The 24319-nt window shown below is 42.8% G+C and overlaps 1 protein-coding gene across 1 annotated transcript in view; it reads left to right on the plus strand.

Annotated features, from left to right (window-relative positions):
- MYT1L (myelin transcription factor 1 like) overlaps positions 1-24319 on the plus strand; it is a gene marked incomplete at its 5' end in the record, with an annotated part of 174126 nt that overhangs the window by 124063 nt on the left and 25744 nt on the right. The window contains 2 exons of the mRNA XM_088448855.1: positions 7966-8087; positions 10002-10070. Coding sequence (XP_088304981.1) covers positions 7966-8087; positions 10002-10070 — 191 coding nt within the window. The remainder of the gene's footprint in view (positions 1-7965; positions 8088-10001; positions 10071-24319) is intronic.

Raw genomic sequence — 24319 nt, forward strand, 5'->3', positions numbered from 1 at the left:
CACTCCGAGTGAAGGATTTCTCAACTCCTGTACATAAGTGTGGAGTGGCTCACTTGTTTGTTTTACATCAACTGGTTTGACTCAAATGCTTGCACTATCTGCCTGCTGATTTGACATACAAGGTTAAAATGAATAGTGATTAGCATATAGTAAGTATTATAAATGAAAAAATATATACAGTCTCCCTAATCCTAACTATGTATAATATAATCAGGTACTGTATATAAGAAGGCTATTATTCCCTAATAAATCAAGAGACATGGTGAATGGTTAAAATTGTAGTCTTTCACAGCCACACCTCCTACCAGTTAGGAGAGGCAGAGATGGAGCCAGCCCGTAACAGCAGATGTGCCCTGCAGCATCACACTGGTGAGAAGCCGCAGGCAGAGAGGTACTTGATCCAGGGGAAGGGCTGGGCCTTGTAGTAGCTATGCTGTTGCTGTGCAGCAGTGGTCGCCAACCTGTAGCTCGCGAGATGCCAGTAACTTGCGGTCTTAATTTTGGTAGCTCACCTAACTGCAGTACTGCCAAGTCAACTAGGAGGAAGTGACCTCTGATGAGTGCTCCCCCGTGGCATCGATGCCATGGGTGGAGCCATATGGAAGCACATCAGGTGATTGCCGCAGCCTCTACAGCGATCACGGGACGTGCTTCCCCGTAGTTCCACACACGGCGAACTTCCTTGGAGCCGGTAATTAACAGTGAAATGTGCCTGTGCCTAAATTTTATTTACAAACTACAACAATATCATTGTACTAATTAGGGATGAGCGGGTTCGGATTTAAGAAATCAGAACCCCCCGATCTGAGCCGGGAACCGAGTTCGGCTCGGATTTTCCCGCCAGACTCGATTCCCAAACTAGGCAAAACGTCATCCTCGCGCTATCGGATTCTCGGGGGTTTTAGATTCTATAAAAGGTCCCCACGTCGGCGCCATTTTTCACTGGTGCTGCTGTTGTCCATAAGGGCTGTGTCCAAAGTCCATATGGGCTGGCTGGGCTGTGTTGTGCAGTGTTGTTGTCCCATAAAGGCTGTGTTGTCCATAGAGGGAGGGTGGGGGTTGCTGTGCTGGTGCTGCTGTTGTCCATAGGGGCTGTGTCCAAAGTCCATAGGGGCTGGCTGGGCTGTGTTGTGCAGTGCTGTTGTCCCATAAAGGCTGTGTTGTCCATAGGAGCTGTGTGCAGACAGAAGAGGGGGGGCTTCAGTGGCTCCTGTGTCATTGTAGTCCTAAAGGGGTGCTGTAGTGTTGTCCAGGGGGTGCTCTGTCCATCAGGGGTACTCCCCACAATGGCAAAAAAATACTATTTTTATTTTCGGTGTTTGTGTGCGCCTTTGCCGCACATGCATCAACAAAGTAGCAGCACCAAGCGTGCGCCTGTCTCTTAAGTCAAGGGCCGGCTGGCTGGTCTGTTGAAGGTTGCTGTAACCCCCAAAGTGCCCCAAAAAATTAAAACATTTTAAGAGTGTTAATTTTTCTGTATTTGCCGCACGTGCATCAACAAAGTAGCAGCGCCAAGCGTGCACCTGTGTCATAAGTCAAGGGCCGGCTGGTCTGTTGAAGGGTGGTATAACCACAAAGTGCCCCAAAAAATTAAAACATTTTCTTTTTTTTCTTTTTCTGTGTTTGTGTGCGCCTTAGCCGCACATGCAATCAACAAAGTAGCAGCACCAAGTATGTACTCTTTGGGGCCCAGTTTTTCAAACTGCCATCCTGTCTGCCACTGCAGTGCCACTCCTAGATGGGCCACGTGTTTGTGCCACCCATTTGTGTTGCTTAGCATAGTCATCCTGCTACCTCGGTGCAACCTTTTTCCCTAAAAACAATATTGTGAGGTGTGAGGTGTTCAGAATAGACTGGAAATGAGTGGAAATTAATGTTATTGAGGTTAATAATAGCGTAGGAACAAAACCAAAAAAATTCTGTGATTTTAGCTGTTTTTATGCTTTTTTCCAAAAAATGCAGATCCAAAACACAGAACCCAAAACCCAAAACACGGAAGGGTGGTTTTGGCAAAACCAATCCAGATCCAAAACACGAAGAAAGATCCAGATCCAAAACCAAAACACAAAACACGAAAAGGGCCGGTGCACACCCCTAGTACTAATTAAATGCATTTTTCTTTTTCATTTTCATTAAATTACCTTAAATTGTCCGGTCATTAGCCAGATTTTGTTATCTACAATTTTAGTAGCTGTTCAGGAGGTTTCATTTTTCTAAAGTAGCTCACACCTCAATTAAGGTTGGAGACCACTGCTTTACAGCATATAATATCAGTTTGTTCCTCTCTCTATAGTATTGGGCTGAAAGGTGATTTTTGTTTGGAGATGTTACTTTTGGTTTCATCATTAGGTTGAAAGAGACAATACCCAGTACTCCCATTATATCTACACAAAATCTCACCAATTAATGTAAATGAAGCCAAGTAAATATCTGTGCATTGTGAGTAGTGGTCCAGCTATGGTTTAAGTTTATGGTGTTGAGTATTCATGAGTAGAAAGCACCAGGCAGGATTTCCAGGAAGCCGGTAACACAAGCCCAGGACATAGGTTGGCAGAATTCCAGGGGTATCAAGAACAAGGAACAAGTGACATCACTGTGACACAAAGCAAATAATGGCCATGTAGCTAATACACTTTAATCAGCATTTGCTGACCATGGCAATGATGTGCATACAACTTTATTTGTATGTGTATCAGTCTTGCATGAACAATATCTTAACGACCTGTCACATTGCTGGACATGTACCCAAGTGTTAAAGACCTTTTCATACCATAATAACTTAAATTATGCATATGACATTTTTAATTTTTTTTTAAAGTTCATATTTGAACTTAGTTCTGCCTTCAAGATAACCGCAGCCAAATGGGTGCTTCACTGTGGAGGAGGCAGGAGACACACGACTAAGAACATGACTAATAGATGTGGGAGTCTGTTAGCTTCTTCAAATGTACATGGCTTATACTCTTAGTTATAGCGTGTATATTGTGCTTTAGTTACACTGTGTATGATGCATACTGTTGCTGAATGTGGGCCTGATTCAGACCCGTTCGCTATCTGTGTACGCTCGCTGGATGCGTATGCAAATTTGTCAAAGTGACACCCCTGGAAGCGATCGCTCGCCAAGGCATAAGCACGCCCATCATGTCTTAGCGAGCGCCCACTTTGTGTATGCGTACGCCCAATCGCACAGGCAGAGCCGCCCACAAGCAACACGTCATCTCCAGGAAGTGTATTAAAACATTGGTACATCGAGCACAATCGGATGTGAACGCAGTGCTTTAGGTAGCTTTACCCTACCGCAAGCATTGCGAGGAAATCAGTGTAAAATTAAAGGCAAGTGACATGTACTATGACGCTGCCTGTTAATTATGCACGCCTCTAAAACGGCGTTGAAACACTCTGGCACGCCTGCGTTCGCATCTCCAACCCCCCAGTTATTAGTGTCCTGCCCCTGTTACCACCCACAAATGGCCTCTCCTGTCACTCATTACCCTGGGCTGCCTTTGCTGGGTGAGCGAGAGGGATGTGATTGCAGTGTGTAGTTCACGCACGCGCAGAATGAAGTGTGCGCATGCGCGTACGCAGGACATCGGGCTGCTTGCGTACGCACAGCGCGAGGAAGCGGCTCTGAATCAGGCCCTCTGTTCCCACAGCAAAGCAGTGTGAATATTGCTGCATTCACAAAATAAGATTGTGTTACAGTATTGTTGCCAGTGGCGTAACTAGGGGGGGTCGGGCAGGGTGCGTGCCCTGGGCGCCATGGGGCCGGCGGCACGGGGGGGCGCCGCCGGCCATGGTCCGGCCCGCCCTAGTTAGCCACAAGTGTAGCTACACATTTACACAGGACCGGCACTAGGCTTCCAGCGCCGGTCCTGTGCTGCACGCCTGAGCCCATTCCCTCCCCCTGAGCGCTTGCCCAATAGCGCCAGGAGGCGGGCTCAGGCTGTGCATAATACACGCATCGCCGCCAGCGCTGGCGGCGATGCGTGTGTTAAACAGCAGCCAATGAGAGTCAGATAGATTCTCATTGACTGCAGCAGCACCCACTGCAAGAGCCGGACTTCCGTCCGGCTCCTGCAGTGGGTAATGGGACTGACATCATGACGTCATGACGTCTGTCCCATAATGCTGAGCACGCCAGCCCGGGAGGACTGGCGGGCGGCGGCGGGAGCGGCGTTGCGGTCCGGAGCAGCAGCAGCAGCAGCAGCGTGGATTCAGGTAAGTATGTTTTTATATATATATATACATATATATATTTTTTTTAACCTATCTGCAGAACGGGGGAGGGGGGTGGCTACTACTGGGAGGACCTCTACTGGGGGTGAGGGCACCATTATTGGGAGGACCTCTACTGGGGGGGCTACTACTGGGGGCACTTAATCGGGAGGGGGAACCTCTACTGGGGACTACTACTTGGGGGGGAACTACCACTGGGGGCATTATAAAAGGGGCCTACTAGTAGAGGCACTGCACTCAGGGGACCACTACTGGGGGCAATAATAGGGAGCGCCACTACAGGGGGCACTGGATAGGGGGATCACTACTGGGTGCCTGCATAAGGGGACCACTACTGGGAAAACTGCATGGGGGGGACTACTGCTGGGGGCACTATATAAAGGGTACTGCATAGGGGGGGGGGACTACTACTGGGGGCACCATATAAAGGGCACTGCATAAGGGGATACTGCTACTGGGCACACTGCATTGTGGGGGCTGCTACTGGGGGCACTGCATAAGGGGGAACACTACATGGGGCACTGCATTTGGTGGGACCACTACTGGGGATACTGTATAAGGGGCACTACTATGGGCCTGCATAAGAGGGACCACATCTCCATACTGGGGGTACTGTATAAGGGGTACTACTGGGGTTAAGGTGCATATGGATAGGAATGTTCAGTGTGAAAATAAAGGGGTGTGTCATGTTGACACGCCCCATTTTTAAGTGCCCACGCCCATTTGTGCCATGACACTACTTTGTTAATTATGCACTTCCATAAACCGTATGCACTCCCATAAAACGCCATTCGCATAAATAGGCACGCCTGTGTTCGGATCTCCACTCCCCCGTTTTCAAGCACCTTCCCCTGTTACCACCCACAAATGCCTCAATCTGTCACTCAAACTACCGACCTGGCTGTGTTCAAGGAGAGAGAAATTTCTGATCGTAGCGGCTACTTTGCGCACGCGCATTGCGAACTTTACGCATGCGCAGTATAGCGAACATCGGTGGCGTACGACCGTGCGGCCGCTTCGACCGGCTCTGAATGAGGTCCTGTGTTCTCCTGGCAGAGCACAGTAAAGTTTAGAAAATAAAAACTTTTTTTTTTCTAAACTTTACTGTGTTTTGCCTGGAGAACACAGTGTCAGCACAGCAGACGGAGCCAGAGGTGGCAGGTAAGTCAGGGATGGGGGGAGGTGAGCGGAGGGGGTGTTTGGGGGGGGGGGGCACACAGAATTACCGTAGCTGTAGGCAGTGCTGCACATGCGCTTATTTTACAGATGTAACAACACATGCGCTGCACTGATTAAAGCTGCGGTAAGTTAGTGTAAAGAGGGAAAAGTATCTATTTCCCGAAAAGCTGTCATCGCAAAAATGACAGCTTTTCAGAATAGATACTGATGGAGAGGAGGAATGATGAATTCCTCCGGTAATTAGGTAGAACTCCATGCGAGTTCTAAACCTAATTACCTCCAGGGAATTTTTAGTTATGATGAATAGGCCCCATAATCTGATTGGCTGCTATTGCCAACTTCTCCACTTGTCCCCATTAGAAGATTTGATACATCTCCCATGTGCTACCTTAGAATGATTATGATAATTACATGATTTCTGTAGGCCATAAATAGGGCAACTACATAAGTAGTAAAGTGGTATCATGCCAGTTTTTATGAGACCCTGGTTTTTACGTGATCTTTATCGAATGCCCCTTTATACCAGTTCCTGTAGCACCACATATGAAAGTCCATACTGAGACACAGACGTGCATTGATGTTTCGGGCTATGTGAATAATCGCACATGCACAGTTGCTCATGGTTATACAGAGAAGTTGGGGCAGATAGGTCCATTGAAGGGTGACATAAAATGTAATGCAGAATATTGCAGTGTACAGTCCACCACGGCTAAGAAATAAGTTGAGAATACAGACTGCCTTGTGACATATGGCTGATTCATGTACCTATGAGTAGCTTGGCAGTCTTCTCCACTGGTATGGAGCCATGTTGGCTTTTTACTTACTAAACATAATTTAAATAAGCAGTAACCTAACATGTACGCATTTGTCTTCATGGACGAATGCGCACAAGTTTGATTAAAGCTGGTTGGCTGTGGTTAGTTACTGTAAGTTTGCTCTTTTGCATTGTTAGTAATAACCCTCACTGTGATAATATTTCATTTTTATCTCATGTTTTCAACTTAAATTCCCTTAACAGCTGTATCATTCTTCCCGTTCTGTATACGGCAAAACACAGTTTGGGCATAAATAACAACAATAGTGGCTCCATTTCTCAGTTGGTTTTGTGGGAATGAGGACAGTCTGATACTAGTAGTACAGATAAAGGGGTAACTGTAATAGGTTGCCAATTTGTTAAAAATGTGAGTTTTGCGCAAAACTTGCATTTTTTACTCATTCGCAAATGTAATAGGGTGTGACTATAGTAAAACTCGCATTTTTCGGGCTTTACTATAAATCGCAAAAAAACATCTCGCATCCAGATGTTTTCCCATTCTCTTGATAGAACTCGGACAATCTAATAGAGTGCGAGTGCTTCACTCGCACATATTACTGCCTGAGAACTCGCAAAAACAATAGGCCATCTTCAGGATAGCGAGTTTATCCTGAGCAGGTTAGAGTAGCATAGAAACATTCACATATCCATGAGATACGTGCATCTTTCTGTGTGTACATATAAAAACACTGAAAAAAAAGACGTGCAAACCTCTCCATAAGCTTAACCAGCACCTATATAAAACCTGTCCTGGTTCTAAACATACAGGAGCCAAAATGCGTAGGGGCCCCTGTATATTAAGTACCAGCACAGGGATTTTCTGATCCAGTTCTGGTTGTGGAAAAACAGGGGACAAAATTAGTAGGGGTCCCCTGTAATTTCCATAACCAGCACTGGAATCTTTCTAGTGGTGAGGTAATGCCACAGCCATGGAAACCCTTTCACCGGGCTCTGTGTCCAAAGCATTACCCCTGACCATTAGTCAGCCCAGGCCAGGGATCCCTGGGGATGTGGCCCCCCCCCAATAAAGGGGACCTCCTCTCCAGGGCACCCCAGGCCTGGGCTGATAGCCCGAGGCTATCCCCGGCACCCCCTATCCATTGGGTGCCGGGTTGATTGTGTAGTGTTGTGTAAAAATTAGAAGTTAAAATATTATCTTTAGCTGTGGTGCTACATGTCCCAGCAAGCCTCCCCCGCATGCTGGTACTTGGAGAACCACAAGTACCAGCGTGTGGGGCATTACGGGCCCGCTGGTACCTGTAGTTCCACAGCCAAATAAATATTTAAATAAAGAAAAGACACACCGTGAGAGTACAATTTTATTTAAACACACATGCACACTCACACTGACTGATACTCATCTAGTATCCCTGATGACATCATGTCCCCTTGTCCACTAGGAATCCATAGGTGTACCTGTAACAAAAAATCCATACTCACCTCTCCTATGCGATGTTCATGTCCTTTTTGGTACCTGTAGGCATCCAGGGGGTTAAAAAAAAAAAAGCAAAAACCCTAAACCATGCCAGACAGTAGGAAAGATATGTGTTTACCTGATACCTTTTCCTCTGTGCGAATGACTGGGGCAATAGAATTAGCTTCATAAAATTCATAACCCTACAATAAATACTACATGGAGAAATATTCAAAAGACAACATGATACATTATAGATTATCATATGTTTAAAGCATTTAAAAAGTTTTATTTAATAATATTTATATTCTTTTTTTTGCAGCATGATGATCTAGATCCATTCCATGATGCATTAGAAGACAGAAGGTACCCTGGTGACGTCACAATTCCAAGTCCTAAGCAGAAATATCCTCAGTGTAAAGAGAGCAAAAAGGACTTAATAACGTAAGGATTCCATAACCTGAAACACATTTGTTTTATCTTTTTTCTTTTCTCTATTCTGAGTAGTACAGTTGAGCATTGACATATGTACGCCTAGTCATTTTAGAGGACAACTATCATGAGATAGCAAACAGAAACTAAAATCATGTACGGTGAATTGATTTCCGGAAGAACAAAAAGGACAAATTAATAAAGCGACCCCCTAATAGTTGGTGGAGTCAGACACTGACACCCAGCTTAGTGAGACAGGACTGGAGAAGAAAGCTGGGAGGGGTATTATGGAAAGTAAGGTAATTTGTAGAGAACTGCAATATTTTGCTTAAAGTTCTACTATTACCATACTATTCACATAGTCAAGTCTTTAAAACTCAAAACTAGTGTCTACTCTCATTCATTATTTCTGTTCCTATTATTATTTAGCTTTTTAGGAGTTTCTGTTTAAGTGTTTTCTTTTGTTTTTGTTTTTTAGAAATTTTTTTTTTTGGAGTATTTCACAGAAACAAGTCAATGTTACAGTCGCAAAGAAGCAAATATCACTATTGGCAGCAATAAGAGCAAAACAAACATACTTGTACATTAATAAACTATAGTATGAGTAAAATACAAAAAGTAACAAGGCAAATATTGTTTTGAAAATATTCTTAGGAGGCTAGATGAACAAAGGAAATGAAAGATGAACAAAGGAAAGGGAGGGGTGGGTTTTGAGGGTAACAAGAATTAATTAAGATACCATCTCAAATCATGGGTAATATAACTTATTGTAAACACACAAAGCTGAGACATAAATGGCGGAGTAAGTACCAAGTAGTAGATTCAGAAACCTTACTGATATTGGTTGAAGTATTCTCAGGAAGCAAAGTAATGTATGGTTCCCATTTTATTTAAAAACATTCTACCATTTTTTTTTACATCTTTTTAAGCACTCTACCTATGAGTTTGAGAAATTCAACCTTTATTGCGACTTTGGATGGGGCAAATTTAATCACCCATTTACCTAATGTTACTTTCTTTGCAGCAGTAACAATAATGGTAACAATCTGTATAATATTGTAGATATTGGGGACTCCCAACCAGGTGTCAAAGTGCGCAAACAGTGGGATCGGATGATTGGGAAGCCAAATGCAAAACGATTGGTAACATATAAAGTTTATAAACCATAACTTATTTCCAAAACCATTTTATTATTGTGATCCGGAGGATCCCTCTCCATATGAAACCCCAGTAAAGTAGCCCATAGGCTACCAATGCCTAACGCATTCCGGAGCTTGGTAAATCCAACTGCATAGTAGTCCCCATAGAAACCAATTGGGGCTAATTTGTGGTCAGAAATAGAGTGTCAGATATCTGCTGCAGTCCCTCTATGTTCAATCCAGATATCCTTAATATTAAACAGGTGTTGTCATTGGATATCCCGGAAATAATGTTTAATAAACTTGCCCCTAATGTCCATACATTCGAACCTTTAACCTGTTCAACAGACAACTGAAACAATTTGGTCGCTCATGTGGTGAGCTCAATTGCACAGCTCCAGTCTTTTGGACCAAATTAGTTCATCAGAGGTATAGGTGTGTGGTCTGTATACTACCCACCGTACACACTGTTATCCAGGTGGTAATCAAGACTGCCGGAAAACCAGATGAGGAAGCAATATGATCATACTCTTAGAGCGGATTTTGACTTGGTATGATGAGACCAACCATGGTCAGCTGTTGTTCATTTTGGTCAAAGTAGCCAAACTGGCCAACCAATGTCATTTTATACATGGTCTTACCAATTCATGGCACCAGTTGTATCATCCTTACAGTATTCTTACTGTAAGGTGCTGTTCCTGTTTTTAATTAGATTTTGTATCATTTTAATTACTTTGGTTACGTAATGAAATAAAAAATACACATATAATGATTTTATTTTTTTTAGATTGTCTGGTTGCCCATTGGCTGACAAAAGTATTAGAAACATGATGGCCACCAGTTCGCAGGAACTAAAGTAAGAAACCATATTTCTCTTTTTTTATTTTACATTGTTTGTGTTATATGAATACTATTTAATGAATGTATTTTTATATAATTTATTTTTTACTTGACTTTTTCTCGATGTTTGAGCTTGTGGAAGTAAAGGTACTTGGAACAATGCTGTAAAAGTGAATCTTTGTCTTTTTTAGGGCTTCATAAAACTTTATACCAGCTCCTGGATGAATTTTCCTTCATTTCCATCTGTTTTACTATTCCTCAAATAACTCATTTATCTTTCTGGATATTACTTTTCTTTAAAGCAATACTGTTAATACTCATTATATCAAGTAAATAAAACACCATAATGAATTGCATTAATATTGCAATTACATAATGCCAAAGCAAGTACTATTTGCCCCATAGGAGTTATTAAAAATAACTAGTATTCAAAAGGAAAGCACATCCTATAACAAACAGAATAGCTGCCCCAGAGGGGTACATCAGATTAGGGCCAACACTATCACTATGAGTGGTAGCACCACCGCTGCCCCAGGACTCCTGGTGTGCCTGGAAGAGCAACTTGCTGCTCTCAGAGTCTCCCTCAGTCCTTAGGATGTGACTGGTGCAGATCTCCATGCTCCTGGCCCCTCTGTTCTGTGACATTGTGATGTCACATGTGCGGTAGGTATCGTCAGCCGCCACAAGTCACAGAAGAGGTTTGCTACGGCTTTTCAAACCTAGGTACCAGCGTGCGGAAGAGACTAAGGGGCCTATGCATCATCGATAAATGGCCCAGTAACCATGCGGAAACGCTAGTTTCCGCATATTTTAGTCACCGGCCATTCATCATCAGGGGTCCCAAATGGACTACCTGATATTGAGCAAACTCCGAAACTGAAAGTTTTTGGAGTTTGCTTGTGAGAACAAGCTCCATAATCAGATGCTGCTTGTTCTCGGATCCCCGTTCCTTCCTTTGAGAAGGAGTTCCGGGGATGCAAAGAGGGATCCGAGCAGATCCCTCTGCCACCTTCTCACTACCTCCCCGGTGGCTTTGTGCATGCGTGACCTCGGGTCTTCTGTAGCTGCAATACTGACCGAGGGGACAGCTGCTTTTCGGATTAGCTGTCCCCGCTCCAGAGCAATGATGAATTGCTCTGGTGCAAAGTTTCCCCTGCTGAGTGTTGGATACTTAAGTACCCCTCGCAGCAAGATCGATACTTAATCATCAGGGGTCATACGGCCTCCGATGATGAATAGGCCCCTAAAACACTAAATAAATGACATTGGGCATGATTGAGAGATGGACTCAGTAGTATAGTAGCTGCATCTTTGTACACAGCGGCTGTGCTACAATATGCAAAAGCCGCAGGAGGCGTCTTAAGTAACAAGATGCCCACTGCCGGGTTTCTCTGATGCTGCATCCGGAGACGCAGCCATCGGATCAACTGCGTGAACATCGTCATCCGAGTAACTCTCAGTTTATGCAGGATGGGGGTGTACTTCATGCTGCCGGGGCCAGTGAAGCTGAGTCCAAGGACACAGCCACTGGCCCCGTTTCACCCAGAAAATGGGGCCAGAATGCCCCCGTTTATTGGGACACTGCCCGCCGCCGCTCCTTCCCTGCCCCCAGATAGTCTCAGTGGGTCTGGTAGTATTAGTGGGCCTAATAGATTGAGTGAAGAGAAAAAGTGTGTGAGGTGAGTGTAGGCAAACCTCTCAAAAAGCTTGGCAGGGCAAGGCATTTGTGGGAGCGTTTGGGCCTAAAAAAAATCTTTTCAGAATAGGAGTAATCACTGCATGCTTGAATAATAATGACTAATAGAGAGAAAATACACATTTAGTTAAGGTTGAGATAAGCACAGGCAATAGGGATGGACTGATTAGTGAGGGTATAGGATAAAGGGAAAAGGCAGCAGAGTAGGAAAATAAGTTGTAGATGCTTCAATCTTCAATTGTAGGATCAAATGATGAAAAGGTGCCTGGACGTATCCCAGCTCTCGGGCACTGATGGTCGTCAGTAGAGCTGGTGTGGAAGGGTTCAGAAGGGAGTTAAATGTATTAAAAAGGTGTATTTATTTGTGGTGTGTATAAAAAATATACACCTTTGCTTTCAGTTCACTTTTTGGCAATTTCAAGGAAAAAAAGTTTTGGGCCTTTTTGGTTACATGTTATTTGTTGGGAGATGTACTAAGCCTTGGAGAGAGATAAAGTACCAACCAATCAGTGTTTGAAAAATGACAGTTAGAGGCTGATTGGTTGGTACTTTATCTCTCGCCAAGGCTCAGTACATCTACCACTTGATGTTTAGAAGAAGCAAAAATACAAATCATATTTTCAGAAAATACAAGGGTCTGTGTAGTCTATTCACTAAGCCTTGGAGTGAGATAAAATGGAGAAAGATAAGTCCCAGTCAATCTGCTCCTAACTGTCAGTTTACAGGTGTTTGAAAAATGAAAGGAGCTGATTGGCTGGGACCTATCATTCTCCACTTTATCTCTCTCCAAGCCTTGGTGAATAGACCCCTATGTACTAAGCCATGGAGAGAGATAAAGTACCAATCAATCAGCTCCTAGCTGTCACTTTTCAAACACAGACTGTAAAGTGACAGTTAGGAGCAGACTGGTTGGTACTTTATTTCCATCCAGTTTATGTCTCTCCAAGGGGTATATTTACTAAAAGTCGATTTTGTAAGATTTTTGTTCGATTTTGTATTTCAGGGTCTAAATCATACACTTACTAACAGATGATTTTTGACATAATTTTTTTAAACAATGTCATCTGTTAGTAAATGTGTGATTTAGGGGTATATGTACTGAAAGTCGATATAGGTCGATTTTTGGTAAATATTTGGTCGATTTTGTGTTTTAGGGTCTAAATTACACATTTACTTAGAGATGATGTGTGATTTAGACCCTGAAACACAAAATCGACCAAACATCGACCAAAAAATCGACCAAAATTGACTTTTAGTAAATTACTCCCAAGGCTTAGTACAGTACATAGACCCTATAGTCTTAAAAAAAAATGGTATTACCTTTTATGGGTACTGCATAAAAAATGAGTGATATTGATGAAAGGGGTCAAAAAGTTTTTGTGGGATTGCTGCCGTGAAAAGCATAACAATTCCTAAAACTGAAATTCATATAACATGACCCACAAACAAAACAAAATTAGATGGACCTTTAGGTTCTTTTCTACAATCAAATTTTATGTTTCTGTAATGAATGTGGTGTTTGAAGTTATGCCAAAAAAGAGTATTTAAATGCAATGGCACAACAGCAAAGTGTCCCTGAAAATTATACTCACTGAACACTGTGTAACAATTGCATTACAACAGCACTAAATAATACATTTGACATCACCCCCCAAACAGCATGATTTGATTGGCTAATGTTTTTCATATATAACAGCTCTTTATTAGTCACATCAAACAAACTAAACACTATTTACAGGAAAATATTAATTTTCACATCGCAAATTTTTGTTCAGTAATATGACATCCACATTACAAAGACAGACTGTGATAAGTGTGGATTCAAAACAGCTGCACATTCCAAAAGAGAGCGTGTGTGACCACTCACTATAGCAATAGACAGAAAGCAGAATAATATAATTATTAAGACACGTAATTAGCGATCTAAAGCATTAAACACAGGTATAATGGAACAAATGAACTAATGAAAAATAAAATTCAGAAATAAGTAATGACATTAAATATATCTAATTTTAAAACCAATAGAATATAAAGATATATACCGTTTCTCTCCAATATATTCATAACTTTTTATATACAGTATAACTGATGTCAATAATGTGAATCAATAAAATTTTACTGGTGAATAAGAAATAGGAACTAGAGTCCCAGTTATTGTAAATGGAGTCCCGGACTCATGTAGAGGATTCCATTACCAGAACTGTCCCGGCAATGTAAATGAGAAACCACTTGGGGTCCTTTCTCCAATGATCACAATACAGTATTCAGTCAAGTTGAGAGCGGCGGATTAAGTTTATAATTTGTCGTCTGGAGTCTCAGAAAGAGGCTCTCAGAAAGAGGCAAAATGTAATCTTTTATGGACAAACATCATCAATCCTGGACAAAAGTCCATGAATGATGATGTTTGTCCATGAAACATGACGTTTTAGCTCTTTCTGAGACCCGATTTTTGACGGGAAAAATCCAAATTTGTCAGGAAGATCCGAACTAATCTGAGCCTGCACATCCCTAATTTGAATGTGGTCTTTTTCCTTGCAGCTCCTGAGGCAGTGCACCCTCGGGGCTTAACACGAGCCAACATCTAGCCATTGGATATGTCCCAAATACATGCTTCAGAATTTTGATGGTTATTTGACTGTGAGTAGAACTAACTGTGGTTTACTCACCAAAAGTGTAAGGGGTGTGAGGGAAGATGGTGGAAGAGGAGGGGAGGAGCACACAATGTACAAGAGGGTGCGACCCTATGAGTGCCACTCAAAACTTCCTTTAGTGCCACCCTGCGGCACTAGTGCCCATGGTTGCCTATCTCTGCTCTAGATTGTTCCCTACTGTGCTTTTCTTTCTAATTCTTCTTTGGCTGATGGGTTGCAGCAATATCGGTGCCTGGTTTGCAATTGTACCATGGAATTATTACAGATTTCTGTGGCAACAAATTCAAATCTGCATTTTACAAATGACATTAGACACAGCTTCATTACTAGAATGATTAAAAAAAAAGTAATATGGGCCTTATTCAGCACGGATAGCAATTGCGATCACAGCTGCATGTTCCAATCATTGTTCCCCTGTAACCTCAACTTGTACTTTCTGCGTATAGCAGACACTTGACCATTGCTATGTGATCTCTGTCACTGACAATGGTGACTGGCCTTTTACATATGGGAACTCTTAATGTTTGTTTGGATTTGAAGGAGAAACCCTCATGCCATCTATAGATGGCGTCAATGTTATGGTGGGGTCCCAACAAAGACTCTCGGTCTCCCATAAAGCTTACCAGACTCTGGAGAGTCCTGGCCGGGTTATAGCACAATGCGCATGAACAGACAGCAATAGTGTATGCGCATTAGTCATAAACTCTCCGCTGGTAGCGTTAGACTGCCGGCAACACAACAGAGGATGCCGCGGAGGTGAGAGACGGTACTGGACCTTGCCGTATTGGTAAGTGATGCTAAATACTGGCCGTATAATATTACTGTGACATGCAGTGATAATAAATGAAATATACCACTGGCAAATAGTAATTGTTGGTGAATGGAGCTCTTAGGGGTATATTTACTAAAGTGTGGGTTTTTAGCAGTGGAGTTGTGCCAATAGCAGCCAATCAGATACTACTTATCAGTTATCTAGTAGGGATGTAGTCAGAATACCGACGCCTGGGTAGCCGACTGACGGAATCCCGGCGTCGAAATCCCGATTTAGGACTAAAGATAGGCATCAAAATCCCAACACCTATCTTTAGCCCAACGACGGAATCCCGACAGACGGCTTCCCCCACGAAGGTAAGCGGGAACAGGGTTAGCGTTAGCCATGGGGGGAGGAGGGTTAGGTTTAGGCACCTCCGGGGGACAGGGTAAGGCACCCCCCTGGGGAGGTTAGGGTTAGGCACCCCCAGGGGACAGGGTTAGGCACCCCCCCCCGGGAGGGTTAGGCTAGGGGAAAGGGAGGTTATGGTTAGGCATCATCAGGGGGAGGTTAGGATTAGGCACCCTCCTCCGGAAGGGTTAGGTTGAGTGTGCGGGAAGGGGGGGTTAGGTTTAGGGGGATCGGTATGAAATACCGCCGGCCCTCTGGGCGGCAGTTCGAATCCCGGGAGTGGCAGGACGACAGAAGTAGAGTTCCCCGCAGTGGAAGCCCGACAGCACTGGAAATCCCGATCGTCTTAAAGGTAAGTAAAAACTATCCTAACCTAACCCCCTAACCCTCCTTAGGGTTGCCTAACCCTAACCACCACCCCAAGTGCCTAAACCTAATCCCCCCTCTAAGTGCCTAACCCTAACCCCCCCCTTCCCCACTGCCTACACCTAAGTCCCCCGGGGGGGGTGCCTAACCCTAAGTCCCCCCCGGGGGTGCCTAACCCTAACCCTCCCTCCCCGCGGCTGTCCGCTCGCGGTGCCCGGCATCCCTTCAATCGGGATGCTGGGTGCCGGTGTCCCAGCGTCGGGAATATGACAGGCGTCTATATATAGACGCCTGTCATTTAACCCTCGCCGGGATAAAGCAGTCGGAAAGCCGGCTGTCGGGATTAAGACAGCCGTTTTCCCGATTGCATCCGGTTTAGGCACCCCCGGGGAGACTTATGGTTAGGCACCATCCCAGGAGTTTTAGTATTAGGCACCCATAAGGGAGAGTTAGGGTTAGGGAGGGGGAGAGGGGTAGGGATAGGGTACTAACCTTAGCTGTCAGGATTCTGCTTGTTCGGGCTTCCGGCGTCAGCATTTCAACCGGCGGCTATTCAGCCGCTGGAATTCCATACCCAACCTATCTAGTACCCTCTAGAAAATAATAGCTAGAGTATGATTGCTTGCTATGGGCAACAACTCCATTTCTAAAAACCTGCACTTTAGTAAATATACCCTTTTCATCTGACAAATAATTCAATTCCAAGAGACAGACAGAAGTCTTCTGTTTGTCTCTTGAATTTGAATATCTCAAATGGTTGTCAGTTGGCAGCACCCACAACATTGTATAAGTACACAGAATATATATTTCATTTGTATGGTTTTTTTTTCTTCTTCTTTCTTGAAGAATATGATAATATGGGCACTAGTGCAGTAGTCATTTTCTCTCTTTAAATTATGAACAGGGGGCTATTAGGGCTTTTACCACCTTGAAAAAGTTACAATCCAGCATCTTGAAAATACACCTAAATAAACTAGTTGAAAAGTATTTTATTGTAGCCTAAGAAACCCAATAACGATTTTGCAGCATGTTAAATTTCTGGTTACAAAAGGAGAACCTAGTTGAGGAACCTGATCATTAAATATTGATAAAGTCTTCTATTCCGCAACATAATATGTGAGTGAAACCAACATGCAGCAGAAAAATGCTTTGTATGTAACAAGCACTGGTTGCTAATTGCACAGTGCTGATTATGGGCTCTGTGGGGGAAGAGGTGATATAATGACGCCAGTGCTGTTTTCCTGACAATAATGGTGAAAGCAATGATCAATATATGAACTTGGAGGATATTGTATGTGGTACACGCTGTGCTTAAAGCAGTGGAATCTATGTTACATAGACTATTCGTCTTTGGAGGTAAAGGATTTGAGCTGCAGGTTCCATAGAGAATAACTCAGATCGCAGCCGCTGTTCAACAAGGATCCATCTCTAAAAACTAAAATTAATATATTCTGCCAGTTGTAAGATAATGAAACAAGAGGCAGCCTACCGTTCCTGCCATTCTGCCACCCTAGCCAGGCTTAGGGCCCTTCCAAAAATGATAGTATGGCACTGCAGCTCCTTTAGAGCGACACAATAACCCCTTGTGGTCAGACTTAGGTGACTTACATATATGCCAACATTTTAAAATGATTTAAAAGGAAATTATGCCCTAGCCAGATTATCTTTTAGGCAAAGCAGGTACCTGCGCCCACTGGGCTCTTAGAGGCCGGATTACCTTTACCGTTTTTTAAGCTTATGGACAAACACGGGTGGGAAGGGGGCTCAAACCAGTATGTTGCCCAGGGCCCCATGGGGTCTTAATCTGGCTCTACGTAATGCTGCTGATTATGTGGCTCTAGTTTATGAGCTTTGGAGCACTTCAAAATAATGTGTTCACTGAACTTCCCCTCCCAGTGTACTTTTAAAGCATTTGAAATATTACACTTCAATAATTGTAATAATAACAAATGTATATACAATTAACAATATGAATAAATAGTGAGAATTGCATCCAGTATAGAGAACAAGAGGATTTGTACAGTTCAGTTGGTCAATATGGAATAAAAGGACTTTCCAGATACAAATTTTTCTATGTAGAAGTCTTTCCCTTAGTCAAAATGTGGCACCTCAGTTGATAACAACAATTACCAGCATGTCCTGTAAACTGGGAGTCAGGCTGTGACACTCTAGTCGTTAAGTAAGTGTGAGTCTCAGAATATAACGCTGGCAGGTTATGCTGGGACTTGTAGTCTAACAACAACTGCATATAGCAAGTGTACGGTAATCTGCAAAAAAGGTGAAACCAGCAGCGGCTACTGCCCTCTTACCTAAGGGGGGTGCCGCTGCTGCTGGCCTAGGTCCCGGCGCCTGCTCAGTGAATCTGTCAGGTACCGGGACTGTCGGATACGCATGAGGGGGGGTGGCGCTGCGCATGCACATAACACCACCTTCTCGCGGCTGCATTGGTTGCAGCCCCGAGAAGCCCTGTAGTGCTGCTCAAAAGGCAGAGTACCGGACTGGCAGTCCCAGGTGGAGGAGACACCTCCCCCTGGGGCTGCCTGTCTTCAGCGTGACTGGCAGGTGGCACTTCCAATAGGAAGCCACCTCAAGTCACAGTGGATCCAGTGCAGTCACGGACTGCATTGACTAGACTGAAGTGGCTGATTTTACTGGGGGGGGGGGGGGGCTGCAGCTCAGGTACAGATGTGTCAAATCGTGGCAAACGGCCCATTTAAGTGTGCCAGTGTGCCAGGTCCCGAGTCGACTTGGCCGTTCCAAGTGTCTTTCTCGCTCAAAATGTGCGTCTTATTCGCATAAATAAAACAACTAGGGGCGACAGCTTTCTTGCACTGTTCAAGTCCAGTTTTGTATTATCTAAGTGTAACTGAATCTGACTCTGTATTCAAATTGCTATGATGGAACTGCCATGGCTTTGTCCCACGCCAAGTTCCGTTGTGCTTCACCTGCGACTTTGCACGTGTTTAAAACGAATTGATCTGCATTGAAAGTTGCAGGCTGGCGTCTCTAATACACTGTGGGTGGTGTTTTGCTGCGCTGCAAAATGTAAAGTAAAATACCTCTTGGAGCAGCTCAGTTACGTTCGGGCCGTATGGCGTATAGATACTAGGTGTATGAGCACACATCTGCACAAGTTCTTATACAAGCCTTGTTACATTTTAACACAGAAAAACATGCAAATTTACATTCTGCGTAAATCACGTCCAAGCTTATGTCATCCTCATTTCAGCTAATTATCACTTCAGTTGATTTGCAAACTTGTGAAATGAATACCTCAGGAGGGAATACCTATGTATGTTACATGTCATCTGGTGTTCAGTGATAACACCACCCAAACCCCAAATATGACGTGCTACAATTATGTTCTGCTGATTTATGTAGCTGACAAATTGACAGCTGGCTCACTGCAATTTTAGATTATGTTATAAACACAAATTTAATTTATGAATCAATGCTGCCACCAAGTAGTCAAACTCAGTACTGACAGATAAGGATCCAGGATTTGCAGTCACATTTTAAAGCCATTTATCACTGATTTCAAGGATAAAGGGTCGAGATCAGTAGACTGTCTGTAAATAGTTTTCTAGGAAAACTTTACAGTTTATGAGTAAACCACGCTACCAGTGCTGCCCAGATCTACTGCCATAATTACCACCATATGGGAGATTTAAATGTCAGAATCATGTGCTAAATGGACTGATCTCAGGCTGAGTACAATCAGAGTCTGTGTTAAAAAATTGTTCACCTTGGGAAGTGTGATGTATATGACATCCCAATGTTTTGTCTTGTTGTTTTTGTATGTGATACATTTTAGTATAATAATCTGCTGCCAAAAATAAATAAATAAATAAAATAAAATAAATAAATAATATATATTTGCCCATCATCCTTCTACAATTGTTGATATGGGGAGGGACTGTGTGCCCAAGAAATATGGGGGTTCGGTGAGACCCCCAGTTAAAAGAACTGGTGGGAATGGTGATTAAACAATTAGTTTGATGGTGAACATATACTACAGATACAATTCACAGGTTTCACAACTAGTTGCACTTATCATTTGCTATCACTAACAGGTAACATAACACCCAGCTGTACCAATTTCATTAGGACAGTCCCGATTCAGGGCACTGTTCAGTCATTACCCAATCAGTATGCTTGTCAGGGGCAGAACTATGGGAGACAATGGAGGCGCCTGCCGCCTGCACTGAAGGGGCACCTCTTCCATTGCCCACAATATATTCCCCCCACTTAGGGCTGTAAATATGATGTAGTTATCAGACCGGTGGATGGCATGCCACCGGTCTGAATCCCAACGCTGAAAGTCCGAAACGGGACTTAAGGTATGCATCGAAATATCGACGCCTATCTTATTCCCGAAGCCGGAATTCAAAAGGACTACAGCCAGGGCACCCTTAGCTGTTAGCTGTGGGGGGATGGGTTAGGTTTAGGCAGTGTAGCGGGGTTATGGTTAGGTTTTGGGGGCGTTAGGGTTAGGCGCCCTTAGAGGGCAGGGTTTGGGTTAGGCACAATTGGGGGGCGGTTAGAGTTAGTCACTAAGGGGGGAGGGTTAGGTTTAGGCACGAAGGGGGGAGACTTAGGTTTAATCAGTAACAGGGAGGGTTAGGTTGCTGGGAGGGGAGGGTTAGGGTTAGGCTACAAGAAGGGAGGGTTAGGAGTAGAAGGGGGAAGGGGAAGTATACTTACCCGACCCCTGTCAGAATACCAACCATCGGGATGGCGCTGTAGGTATTTTGAAAGGAGGCATCCCGACAGCCGGCATTACATACCGATTCCATAAATATGTACCGGAGTGTATCGTCACAGTCGCCCGATACATGGCACCTCTTCCTGGCACCGAGAAGCTACCATAACCATATACTAGTGGGGGGCTCCGTGTCAGACCATCAGATGACACTTCCGTCTATCTATAGCCGGTCCCTGCTCAATGATGTTGCAGCTCCTCAGCAGCTTCTCATGCCAGTGTGACTCTGGCACCCCCCTCACTCACAACTCCCCATCCCACTCCTCCCTGTCAGCAGCCCTAGCCGCGGACCTGTACAGCAGTCCCGGTGGCCCACTCACCCACAACTCCCCTTCCCACTCCTCCGTGGTGGCAGCTCTAGCTGCGGACCTGTGCGGCGGGCCCGAGCATAAGCGCAGCTGCAGATCTTCCAGGAGCTGGATGTCAACAACAAGGATGTACCAGACTGATCTGTGGGTAAGAGCATGGGAGGCAGGGGCCTGGGGCACGAGCGACTGAGTCTGGGGGCAGATCTTTGGTGGAGCAACTTCCCGGCATGTGGAGCAATCGGCAGTAGACTGGGCATTTTGCGATTTGTAGTTCCACCACAGTAGCAGTCTTACAGTGTCTTCACTCAAACTCAGTCCTCAAAGCCCCCACATCAGGTGGTTTTTCCCTCCATCAGGGAGAGCTCCCCACCCCATATTAGATGGCTTTCACCTCCATCAGGAGGAGTCTGAGCCTCATGCTAATTGCACTATACAGGTCACTATCTTATCTGCGACTAACGCATAGCTGTATATACCCGAAAAAAGGGTGTTTTGGGGTGATATCCTGCAAATTTACTTTAGTAAATAAGCCTAATAGAAACAAATTCACATAATCTATGTTAGTGTTTTTGTGCGTATGTAATAGATAGACAGACAGACAGATAGATAGATAGATAGATAGATAGATAGATAGATAGATAGATAGATAGATAGATAGATAGATAGATAGATAGATAGATAGATAGATATGTAGATAGAGATAGATAGATAGATAGATAGATAGATAGATAGATAGATAGATAGATAGATAGATAGATAGATAGGTATGTAGATAGAGATAGATGGATAGAAAGATAGATAGATAGATAGATAGATAGATAGATAGATATGTAGATAGAGATAGATAGATAGATGATAGATAGAGAGAGAGAGAGATATAGAGATAGATAGATAGATAGATAGATAGATAGATAGATAGATAGATAGATAGATAGATAGATAGAGAGAAAGAGATAGAGATAGATAGATAAATAGATAGATAGATAGATATGTAGATAGATAGATAGATAGATAGATAGATAGATAGATAGATAGATAGATAGATAGATAGATAGATAGATATGTAGATAGAGATAGATAGAGAGAGAGAGAGATAAATAGAGATAGATAGATAGATAGATAAATAAATAGATAGAGAGAAAGAGATAGAGATAGAGATAGATAGATAGATAGATAGATAGATAGATATGTAGATAGAGATAGATAGATACATAGATAGATAGAAAGATAGGTATGTAGATAGAAATAGATGGATAGAAAGATAGATAGATAGATAGATAGATATGTAGATAGAGATAGATATATTGATAGATAGATAGATATGTAGATAGAGATAGATAGATAGAGAGAGAGATAGAGATAGATAGATAGATAGATAGATAGATAGATAGATATGTAGATAGAGATAGATAGATAGAAAGATAGGTATGTAGATAGAAATAGATGGATAGAAAGATAGATAGATAGATAGATAGATAGATAGATAGATAGATATGTAGATAGAGATAGATAGATAGATAGATAGATAGATAGATATGTAGATAGATAGATAGATAGATAGAGAGAGAGATAGAGAGAGAGATAGAGATAGATAGATAGATAGATAGATAGATAGATATGAAGATAGAGATAGATAGATAGAGAGAAAGAGAGATAGATAGATAGATAGATATGTAGATAGAGATAGATAGACAGATAGATAGATAGATAGATAGATAGATAGAGAGATAGATAGAGAGAGATAGATACATAGATAGATAGATAGATAGATAGATAGATAGATAGATATGTAGGTAGAGATAGATAGATAGATAGATAGATAGATAGATAGATAGATATGTAGGTAGAGATAGATAGATAGATAGATAGATAGATAGATAGATAGATAGATAGATAGATAGATAGATAGATAGATATGTAGATAGAGATAGATAGATAGATAAATAGAGAGATAGACAGACAGACAGATAGAGAAAGATAGATAGATAGATAGATAGATAGATAGATAGATAGATAGATAGATAGAAAGATAGATAGATAGATGGATAGATAGATAGATATGTAGATAGATAGATAGATATGAGATAGATACATAGATAGATCTGCACCATATTTATTTTCCCTTTTTTTAGGGGGTGGGCACCTCCGGGCGTCTGGGATGAACTTATGCCACTGATGCTTGTTGTGATTTGTAGGGGGCTGGGCGAGGGGGGTTAGCATGACTATGCCAGTTATGACATGTCCATGCCCCCTGCATGCCATAGCCATGGCCCTGCACAGAGTTAGCCTCTGACAACTTTGTACAGTATGTCAGTACATCAGTGCAGAATGAAAAGACCAGCAAATAAATAACAGAACAGTGATGAGCGTAGATGAGCAACACTTGTGATGTATAATGAATAAAGTAGTAATGTTGGCTTGTGTCAAGTTGTCCAGCAGCTGTAGATGGACAATTTTATGTGAAAGAAAATACAAATTATAATAAAAATTATATATATGGCATCAACTTATGATCTTAGTGCTGGTTCTGCTAGTGTAGTGGGAATCCTACACTGATATGCCTAGCTTCCCCTATTACGATTTTTGGGGAAATGTAGTTTGCCTCAATCTTGTAGTAAGGGTTTAAGGTTCCTCAGTTTTATAGATTAAGGGTCTCTGCTCCAATAAAATCAAAGCCCTGCATGTAGGAGGATTTTTCTTGACTCCAAGTTGTGGCACAGAGGCAATGCCTACTTCTTCCTCTTGTACTGGATGGGGGATATTCAATTTTAATAAAAGGGATTGTATGAATGTTGCATGAGTGTCATCTTCTACAATGCATTGAATGAGTGGTACGCTCTCTACAATGCTGTGAATGAGTGGTATCTTCTACAATGCAATGAATAAGTTGTACTTTCTTCAATGCTGTGAATGAGTGGTATCTTCTACAATGCAATGAGTGAGAGGTACTTTCTACAATGCTGTGAATGAGTGGTATCTTCTACAATGCAATGAATGAGTGGTACCTTCTACAATGCTGTGAATGAGTGGTATCTTCTACAATATAATGCAATAAATGATTGGTATTTTCTACAATGTTGTGAGTGAGTAGTATCTTCTACAATGCAATGAATGAGTGGCACTTTCTGCAATGCTGTGAATGAGTGGTATCTTCTACAATGCAATGAATGAGTTAAACTTTCTACAATGCTGTGAATGAGTGGTATCTTCTACAATTCAATGAGTGAGTGGTATTTTCTACAATGTTGTGAATGAGTGGTATTTTCTACAATGCAATGAATGAGTCGTACTTTCTGCAATGCTGTGAATGAGTAGTATCT

This window comes from Taudactylus pleione, unplaced genomic scaffold (genome assembly GCF_031769625.1).
Source record: "Taudactylus pleione unplaced genomic scaffold, aTauple2 ptg000468l, whole genome shotgun sequence".
NCBI classification, from domain to species: domain Eukaryota; kingdom Metazoa; phylum Chordata; class Amphibia; order Anura; family Myobatrachidae; genus Taudactylus; species Taudactylus pleione.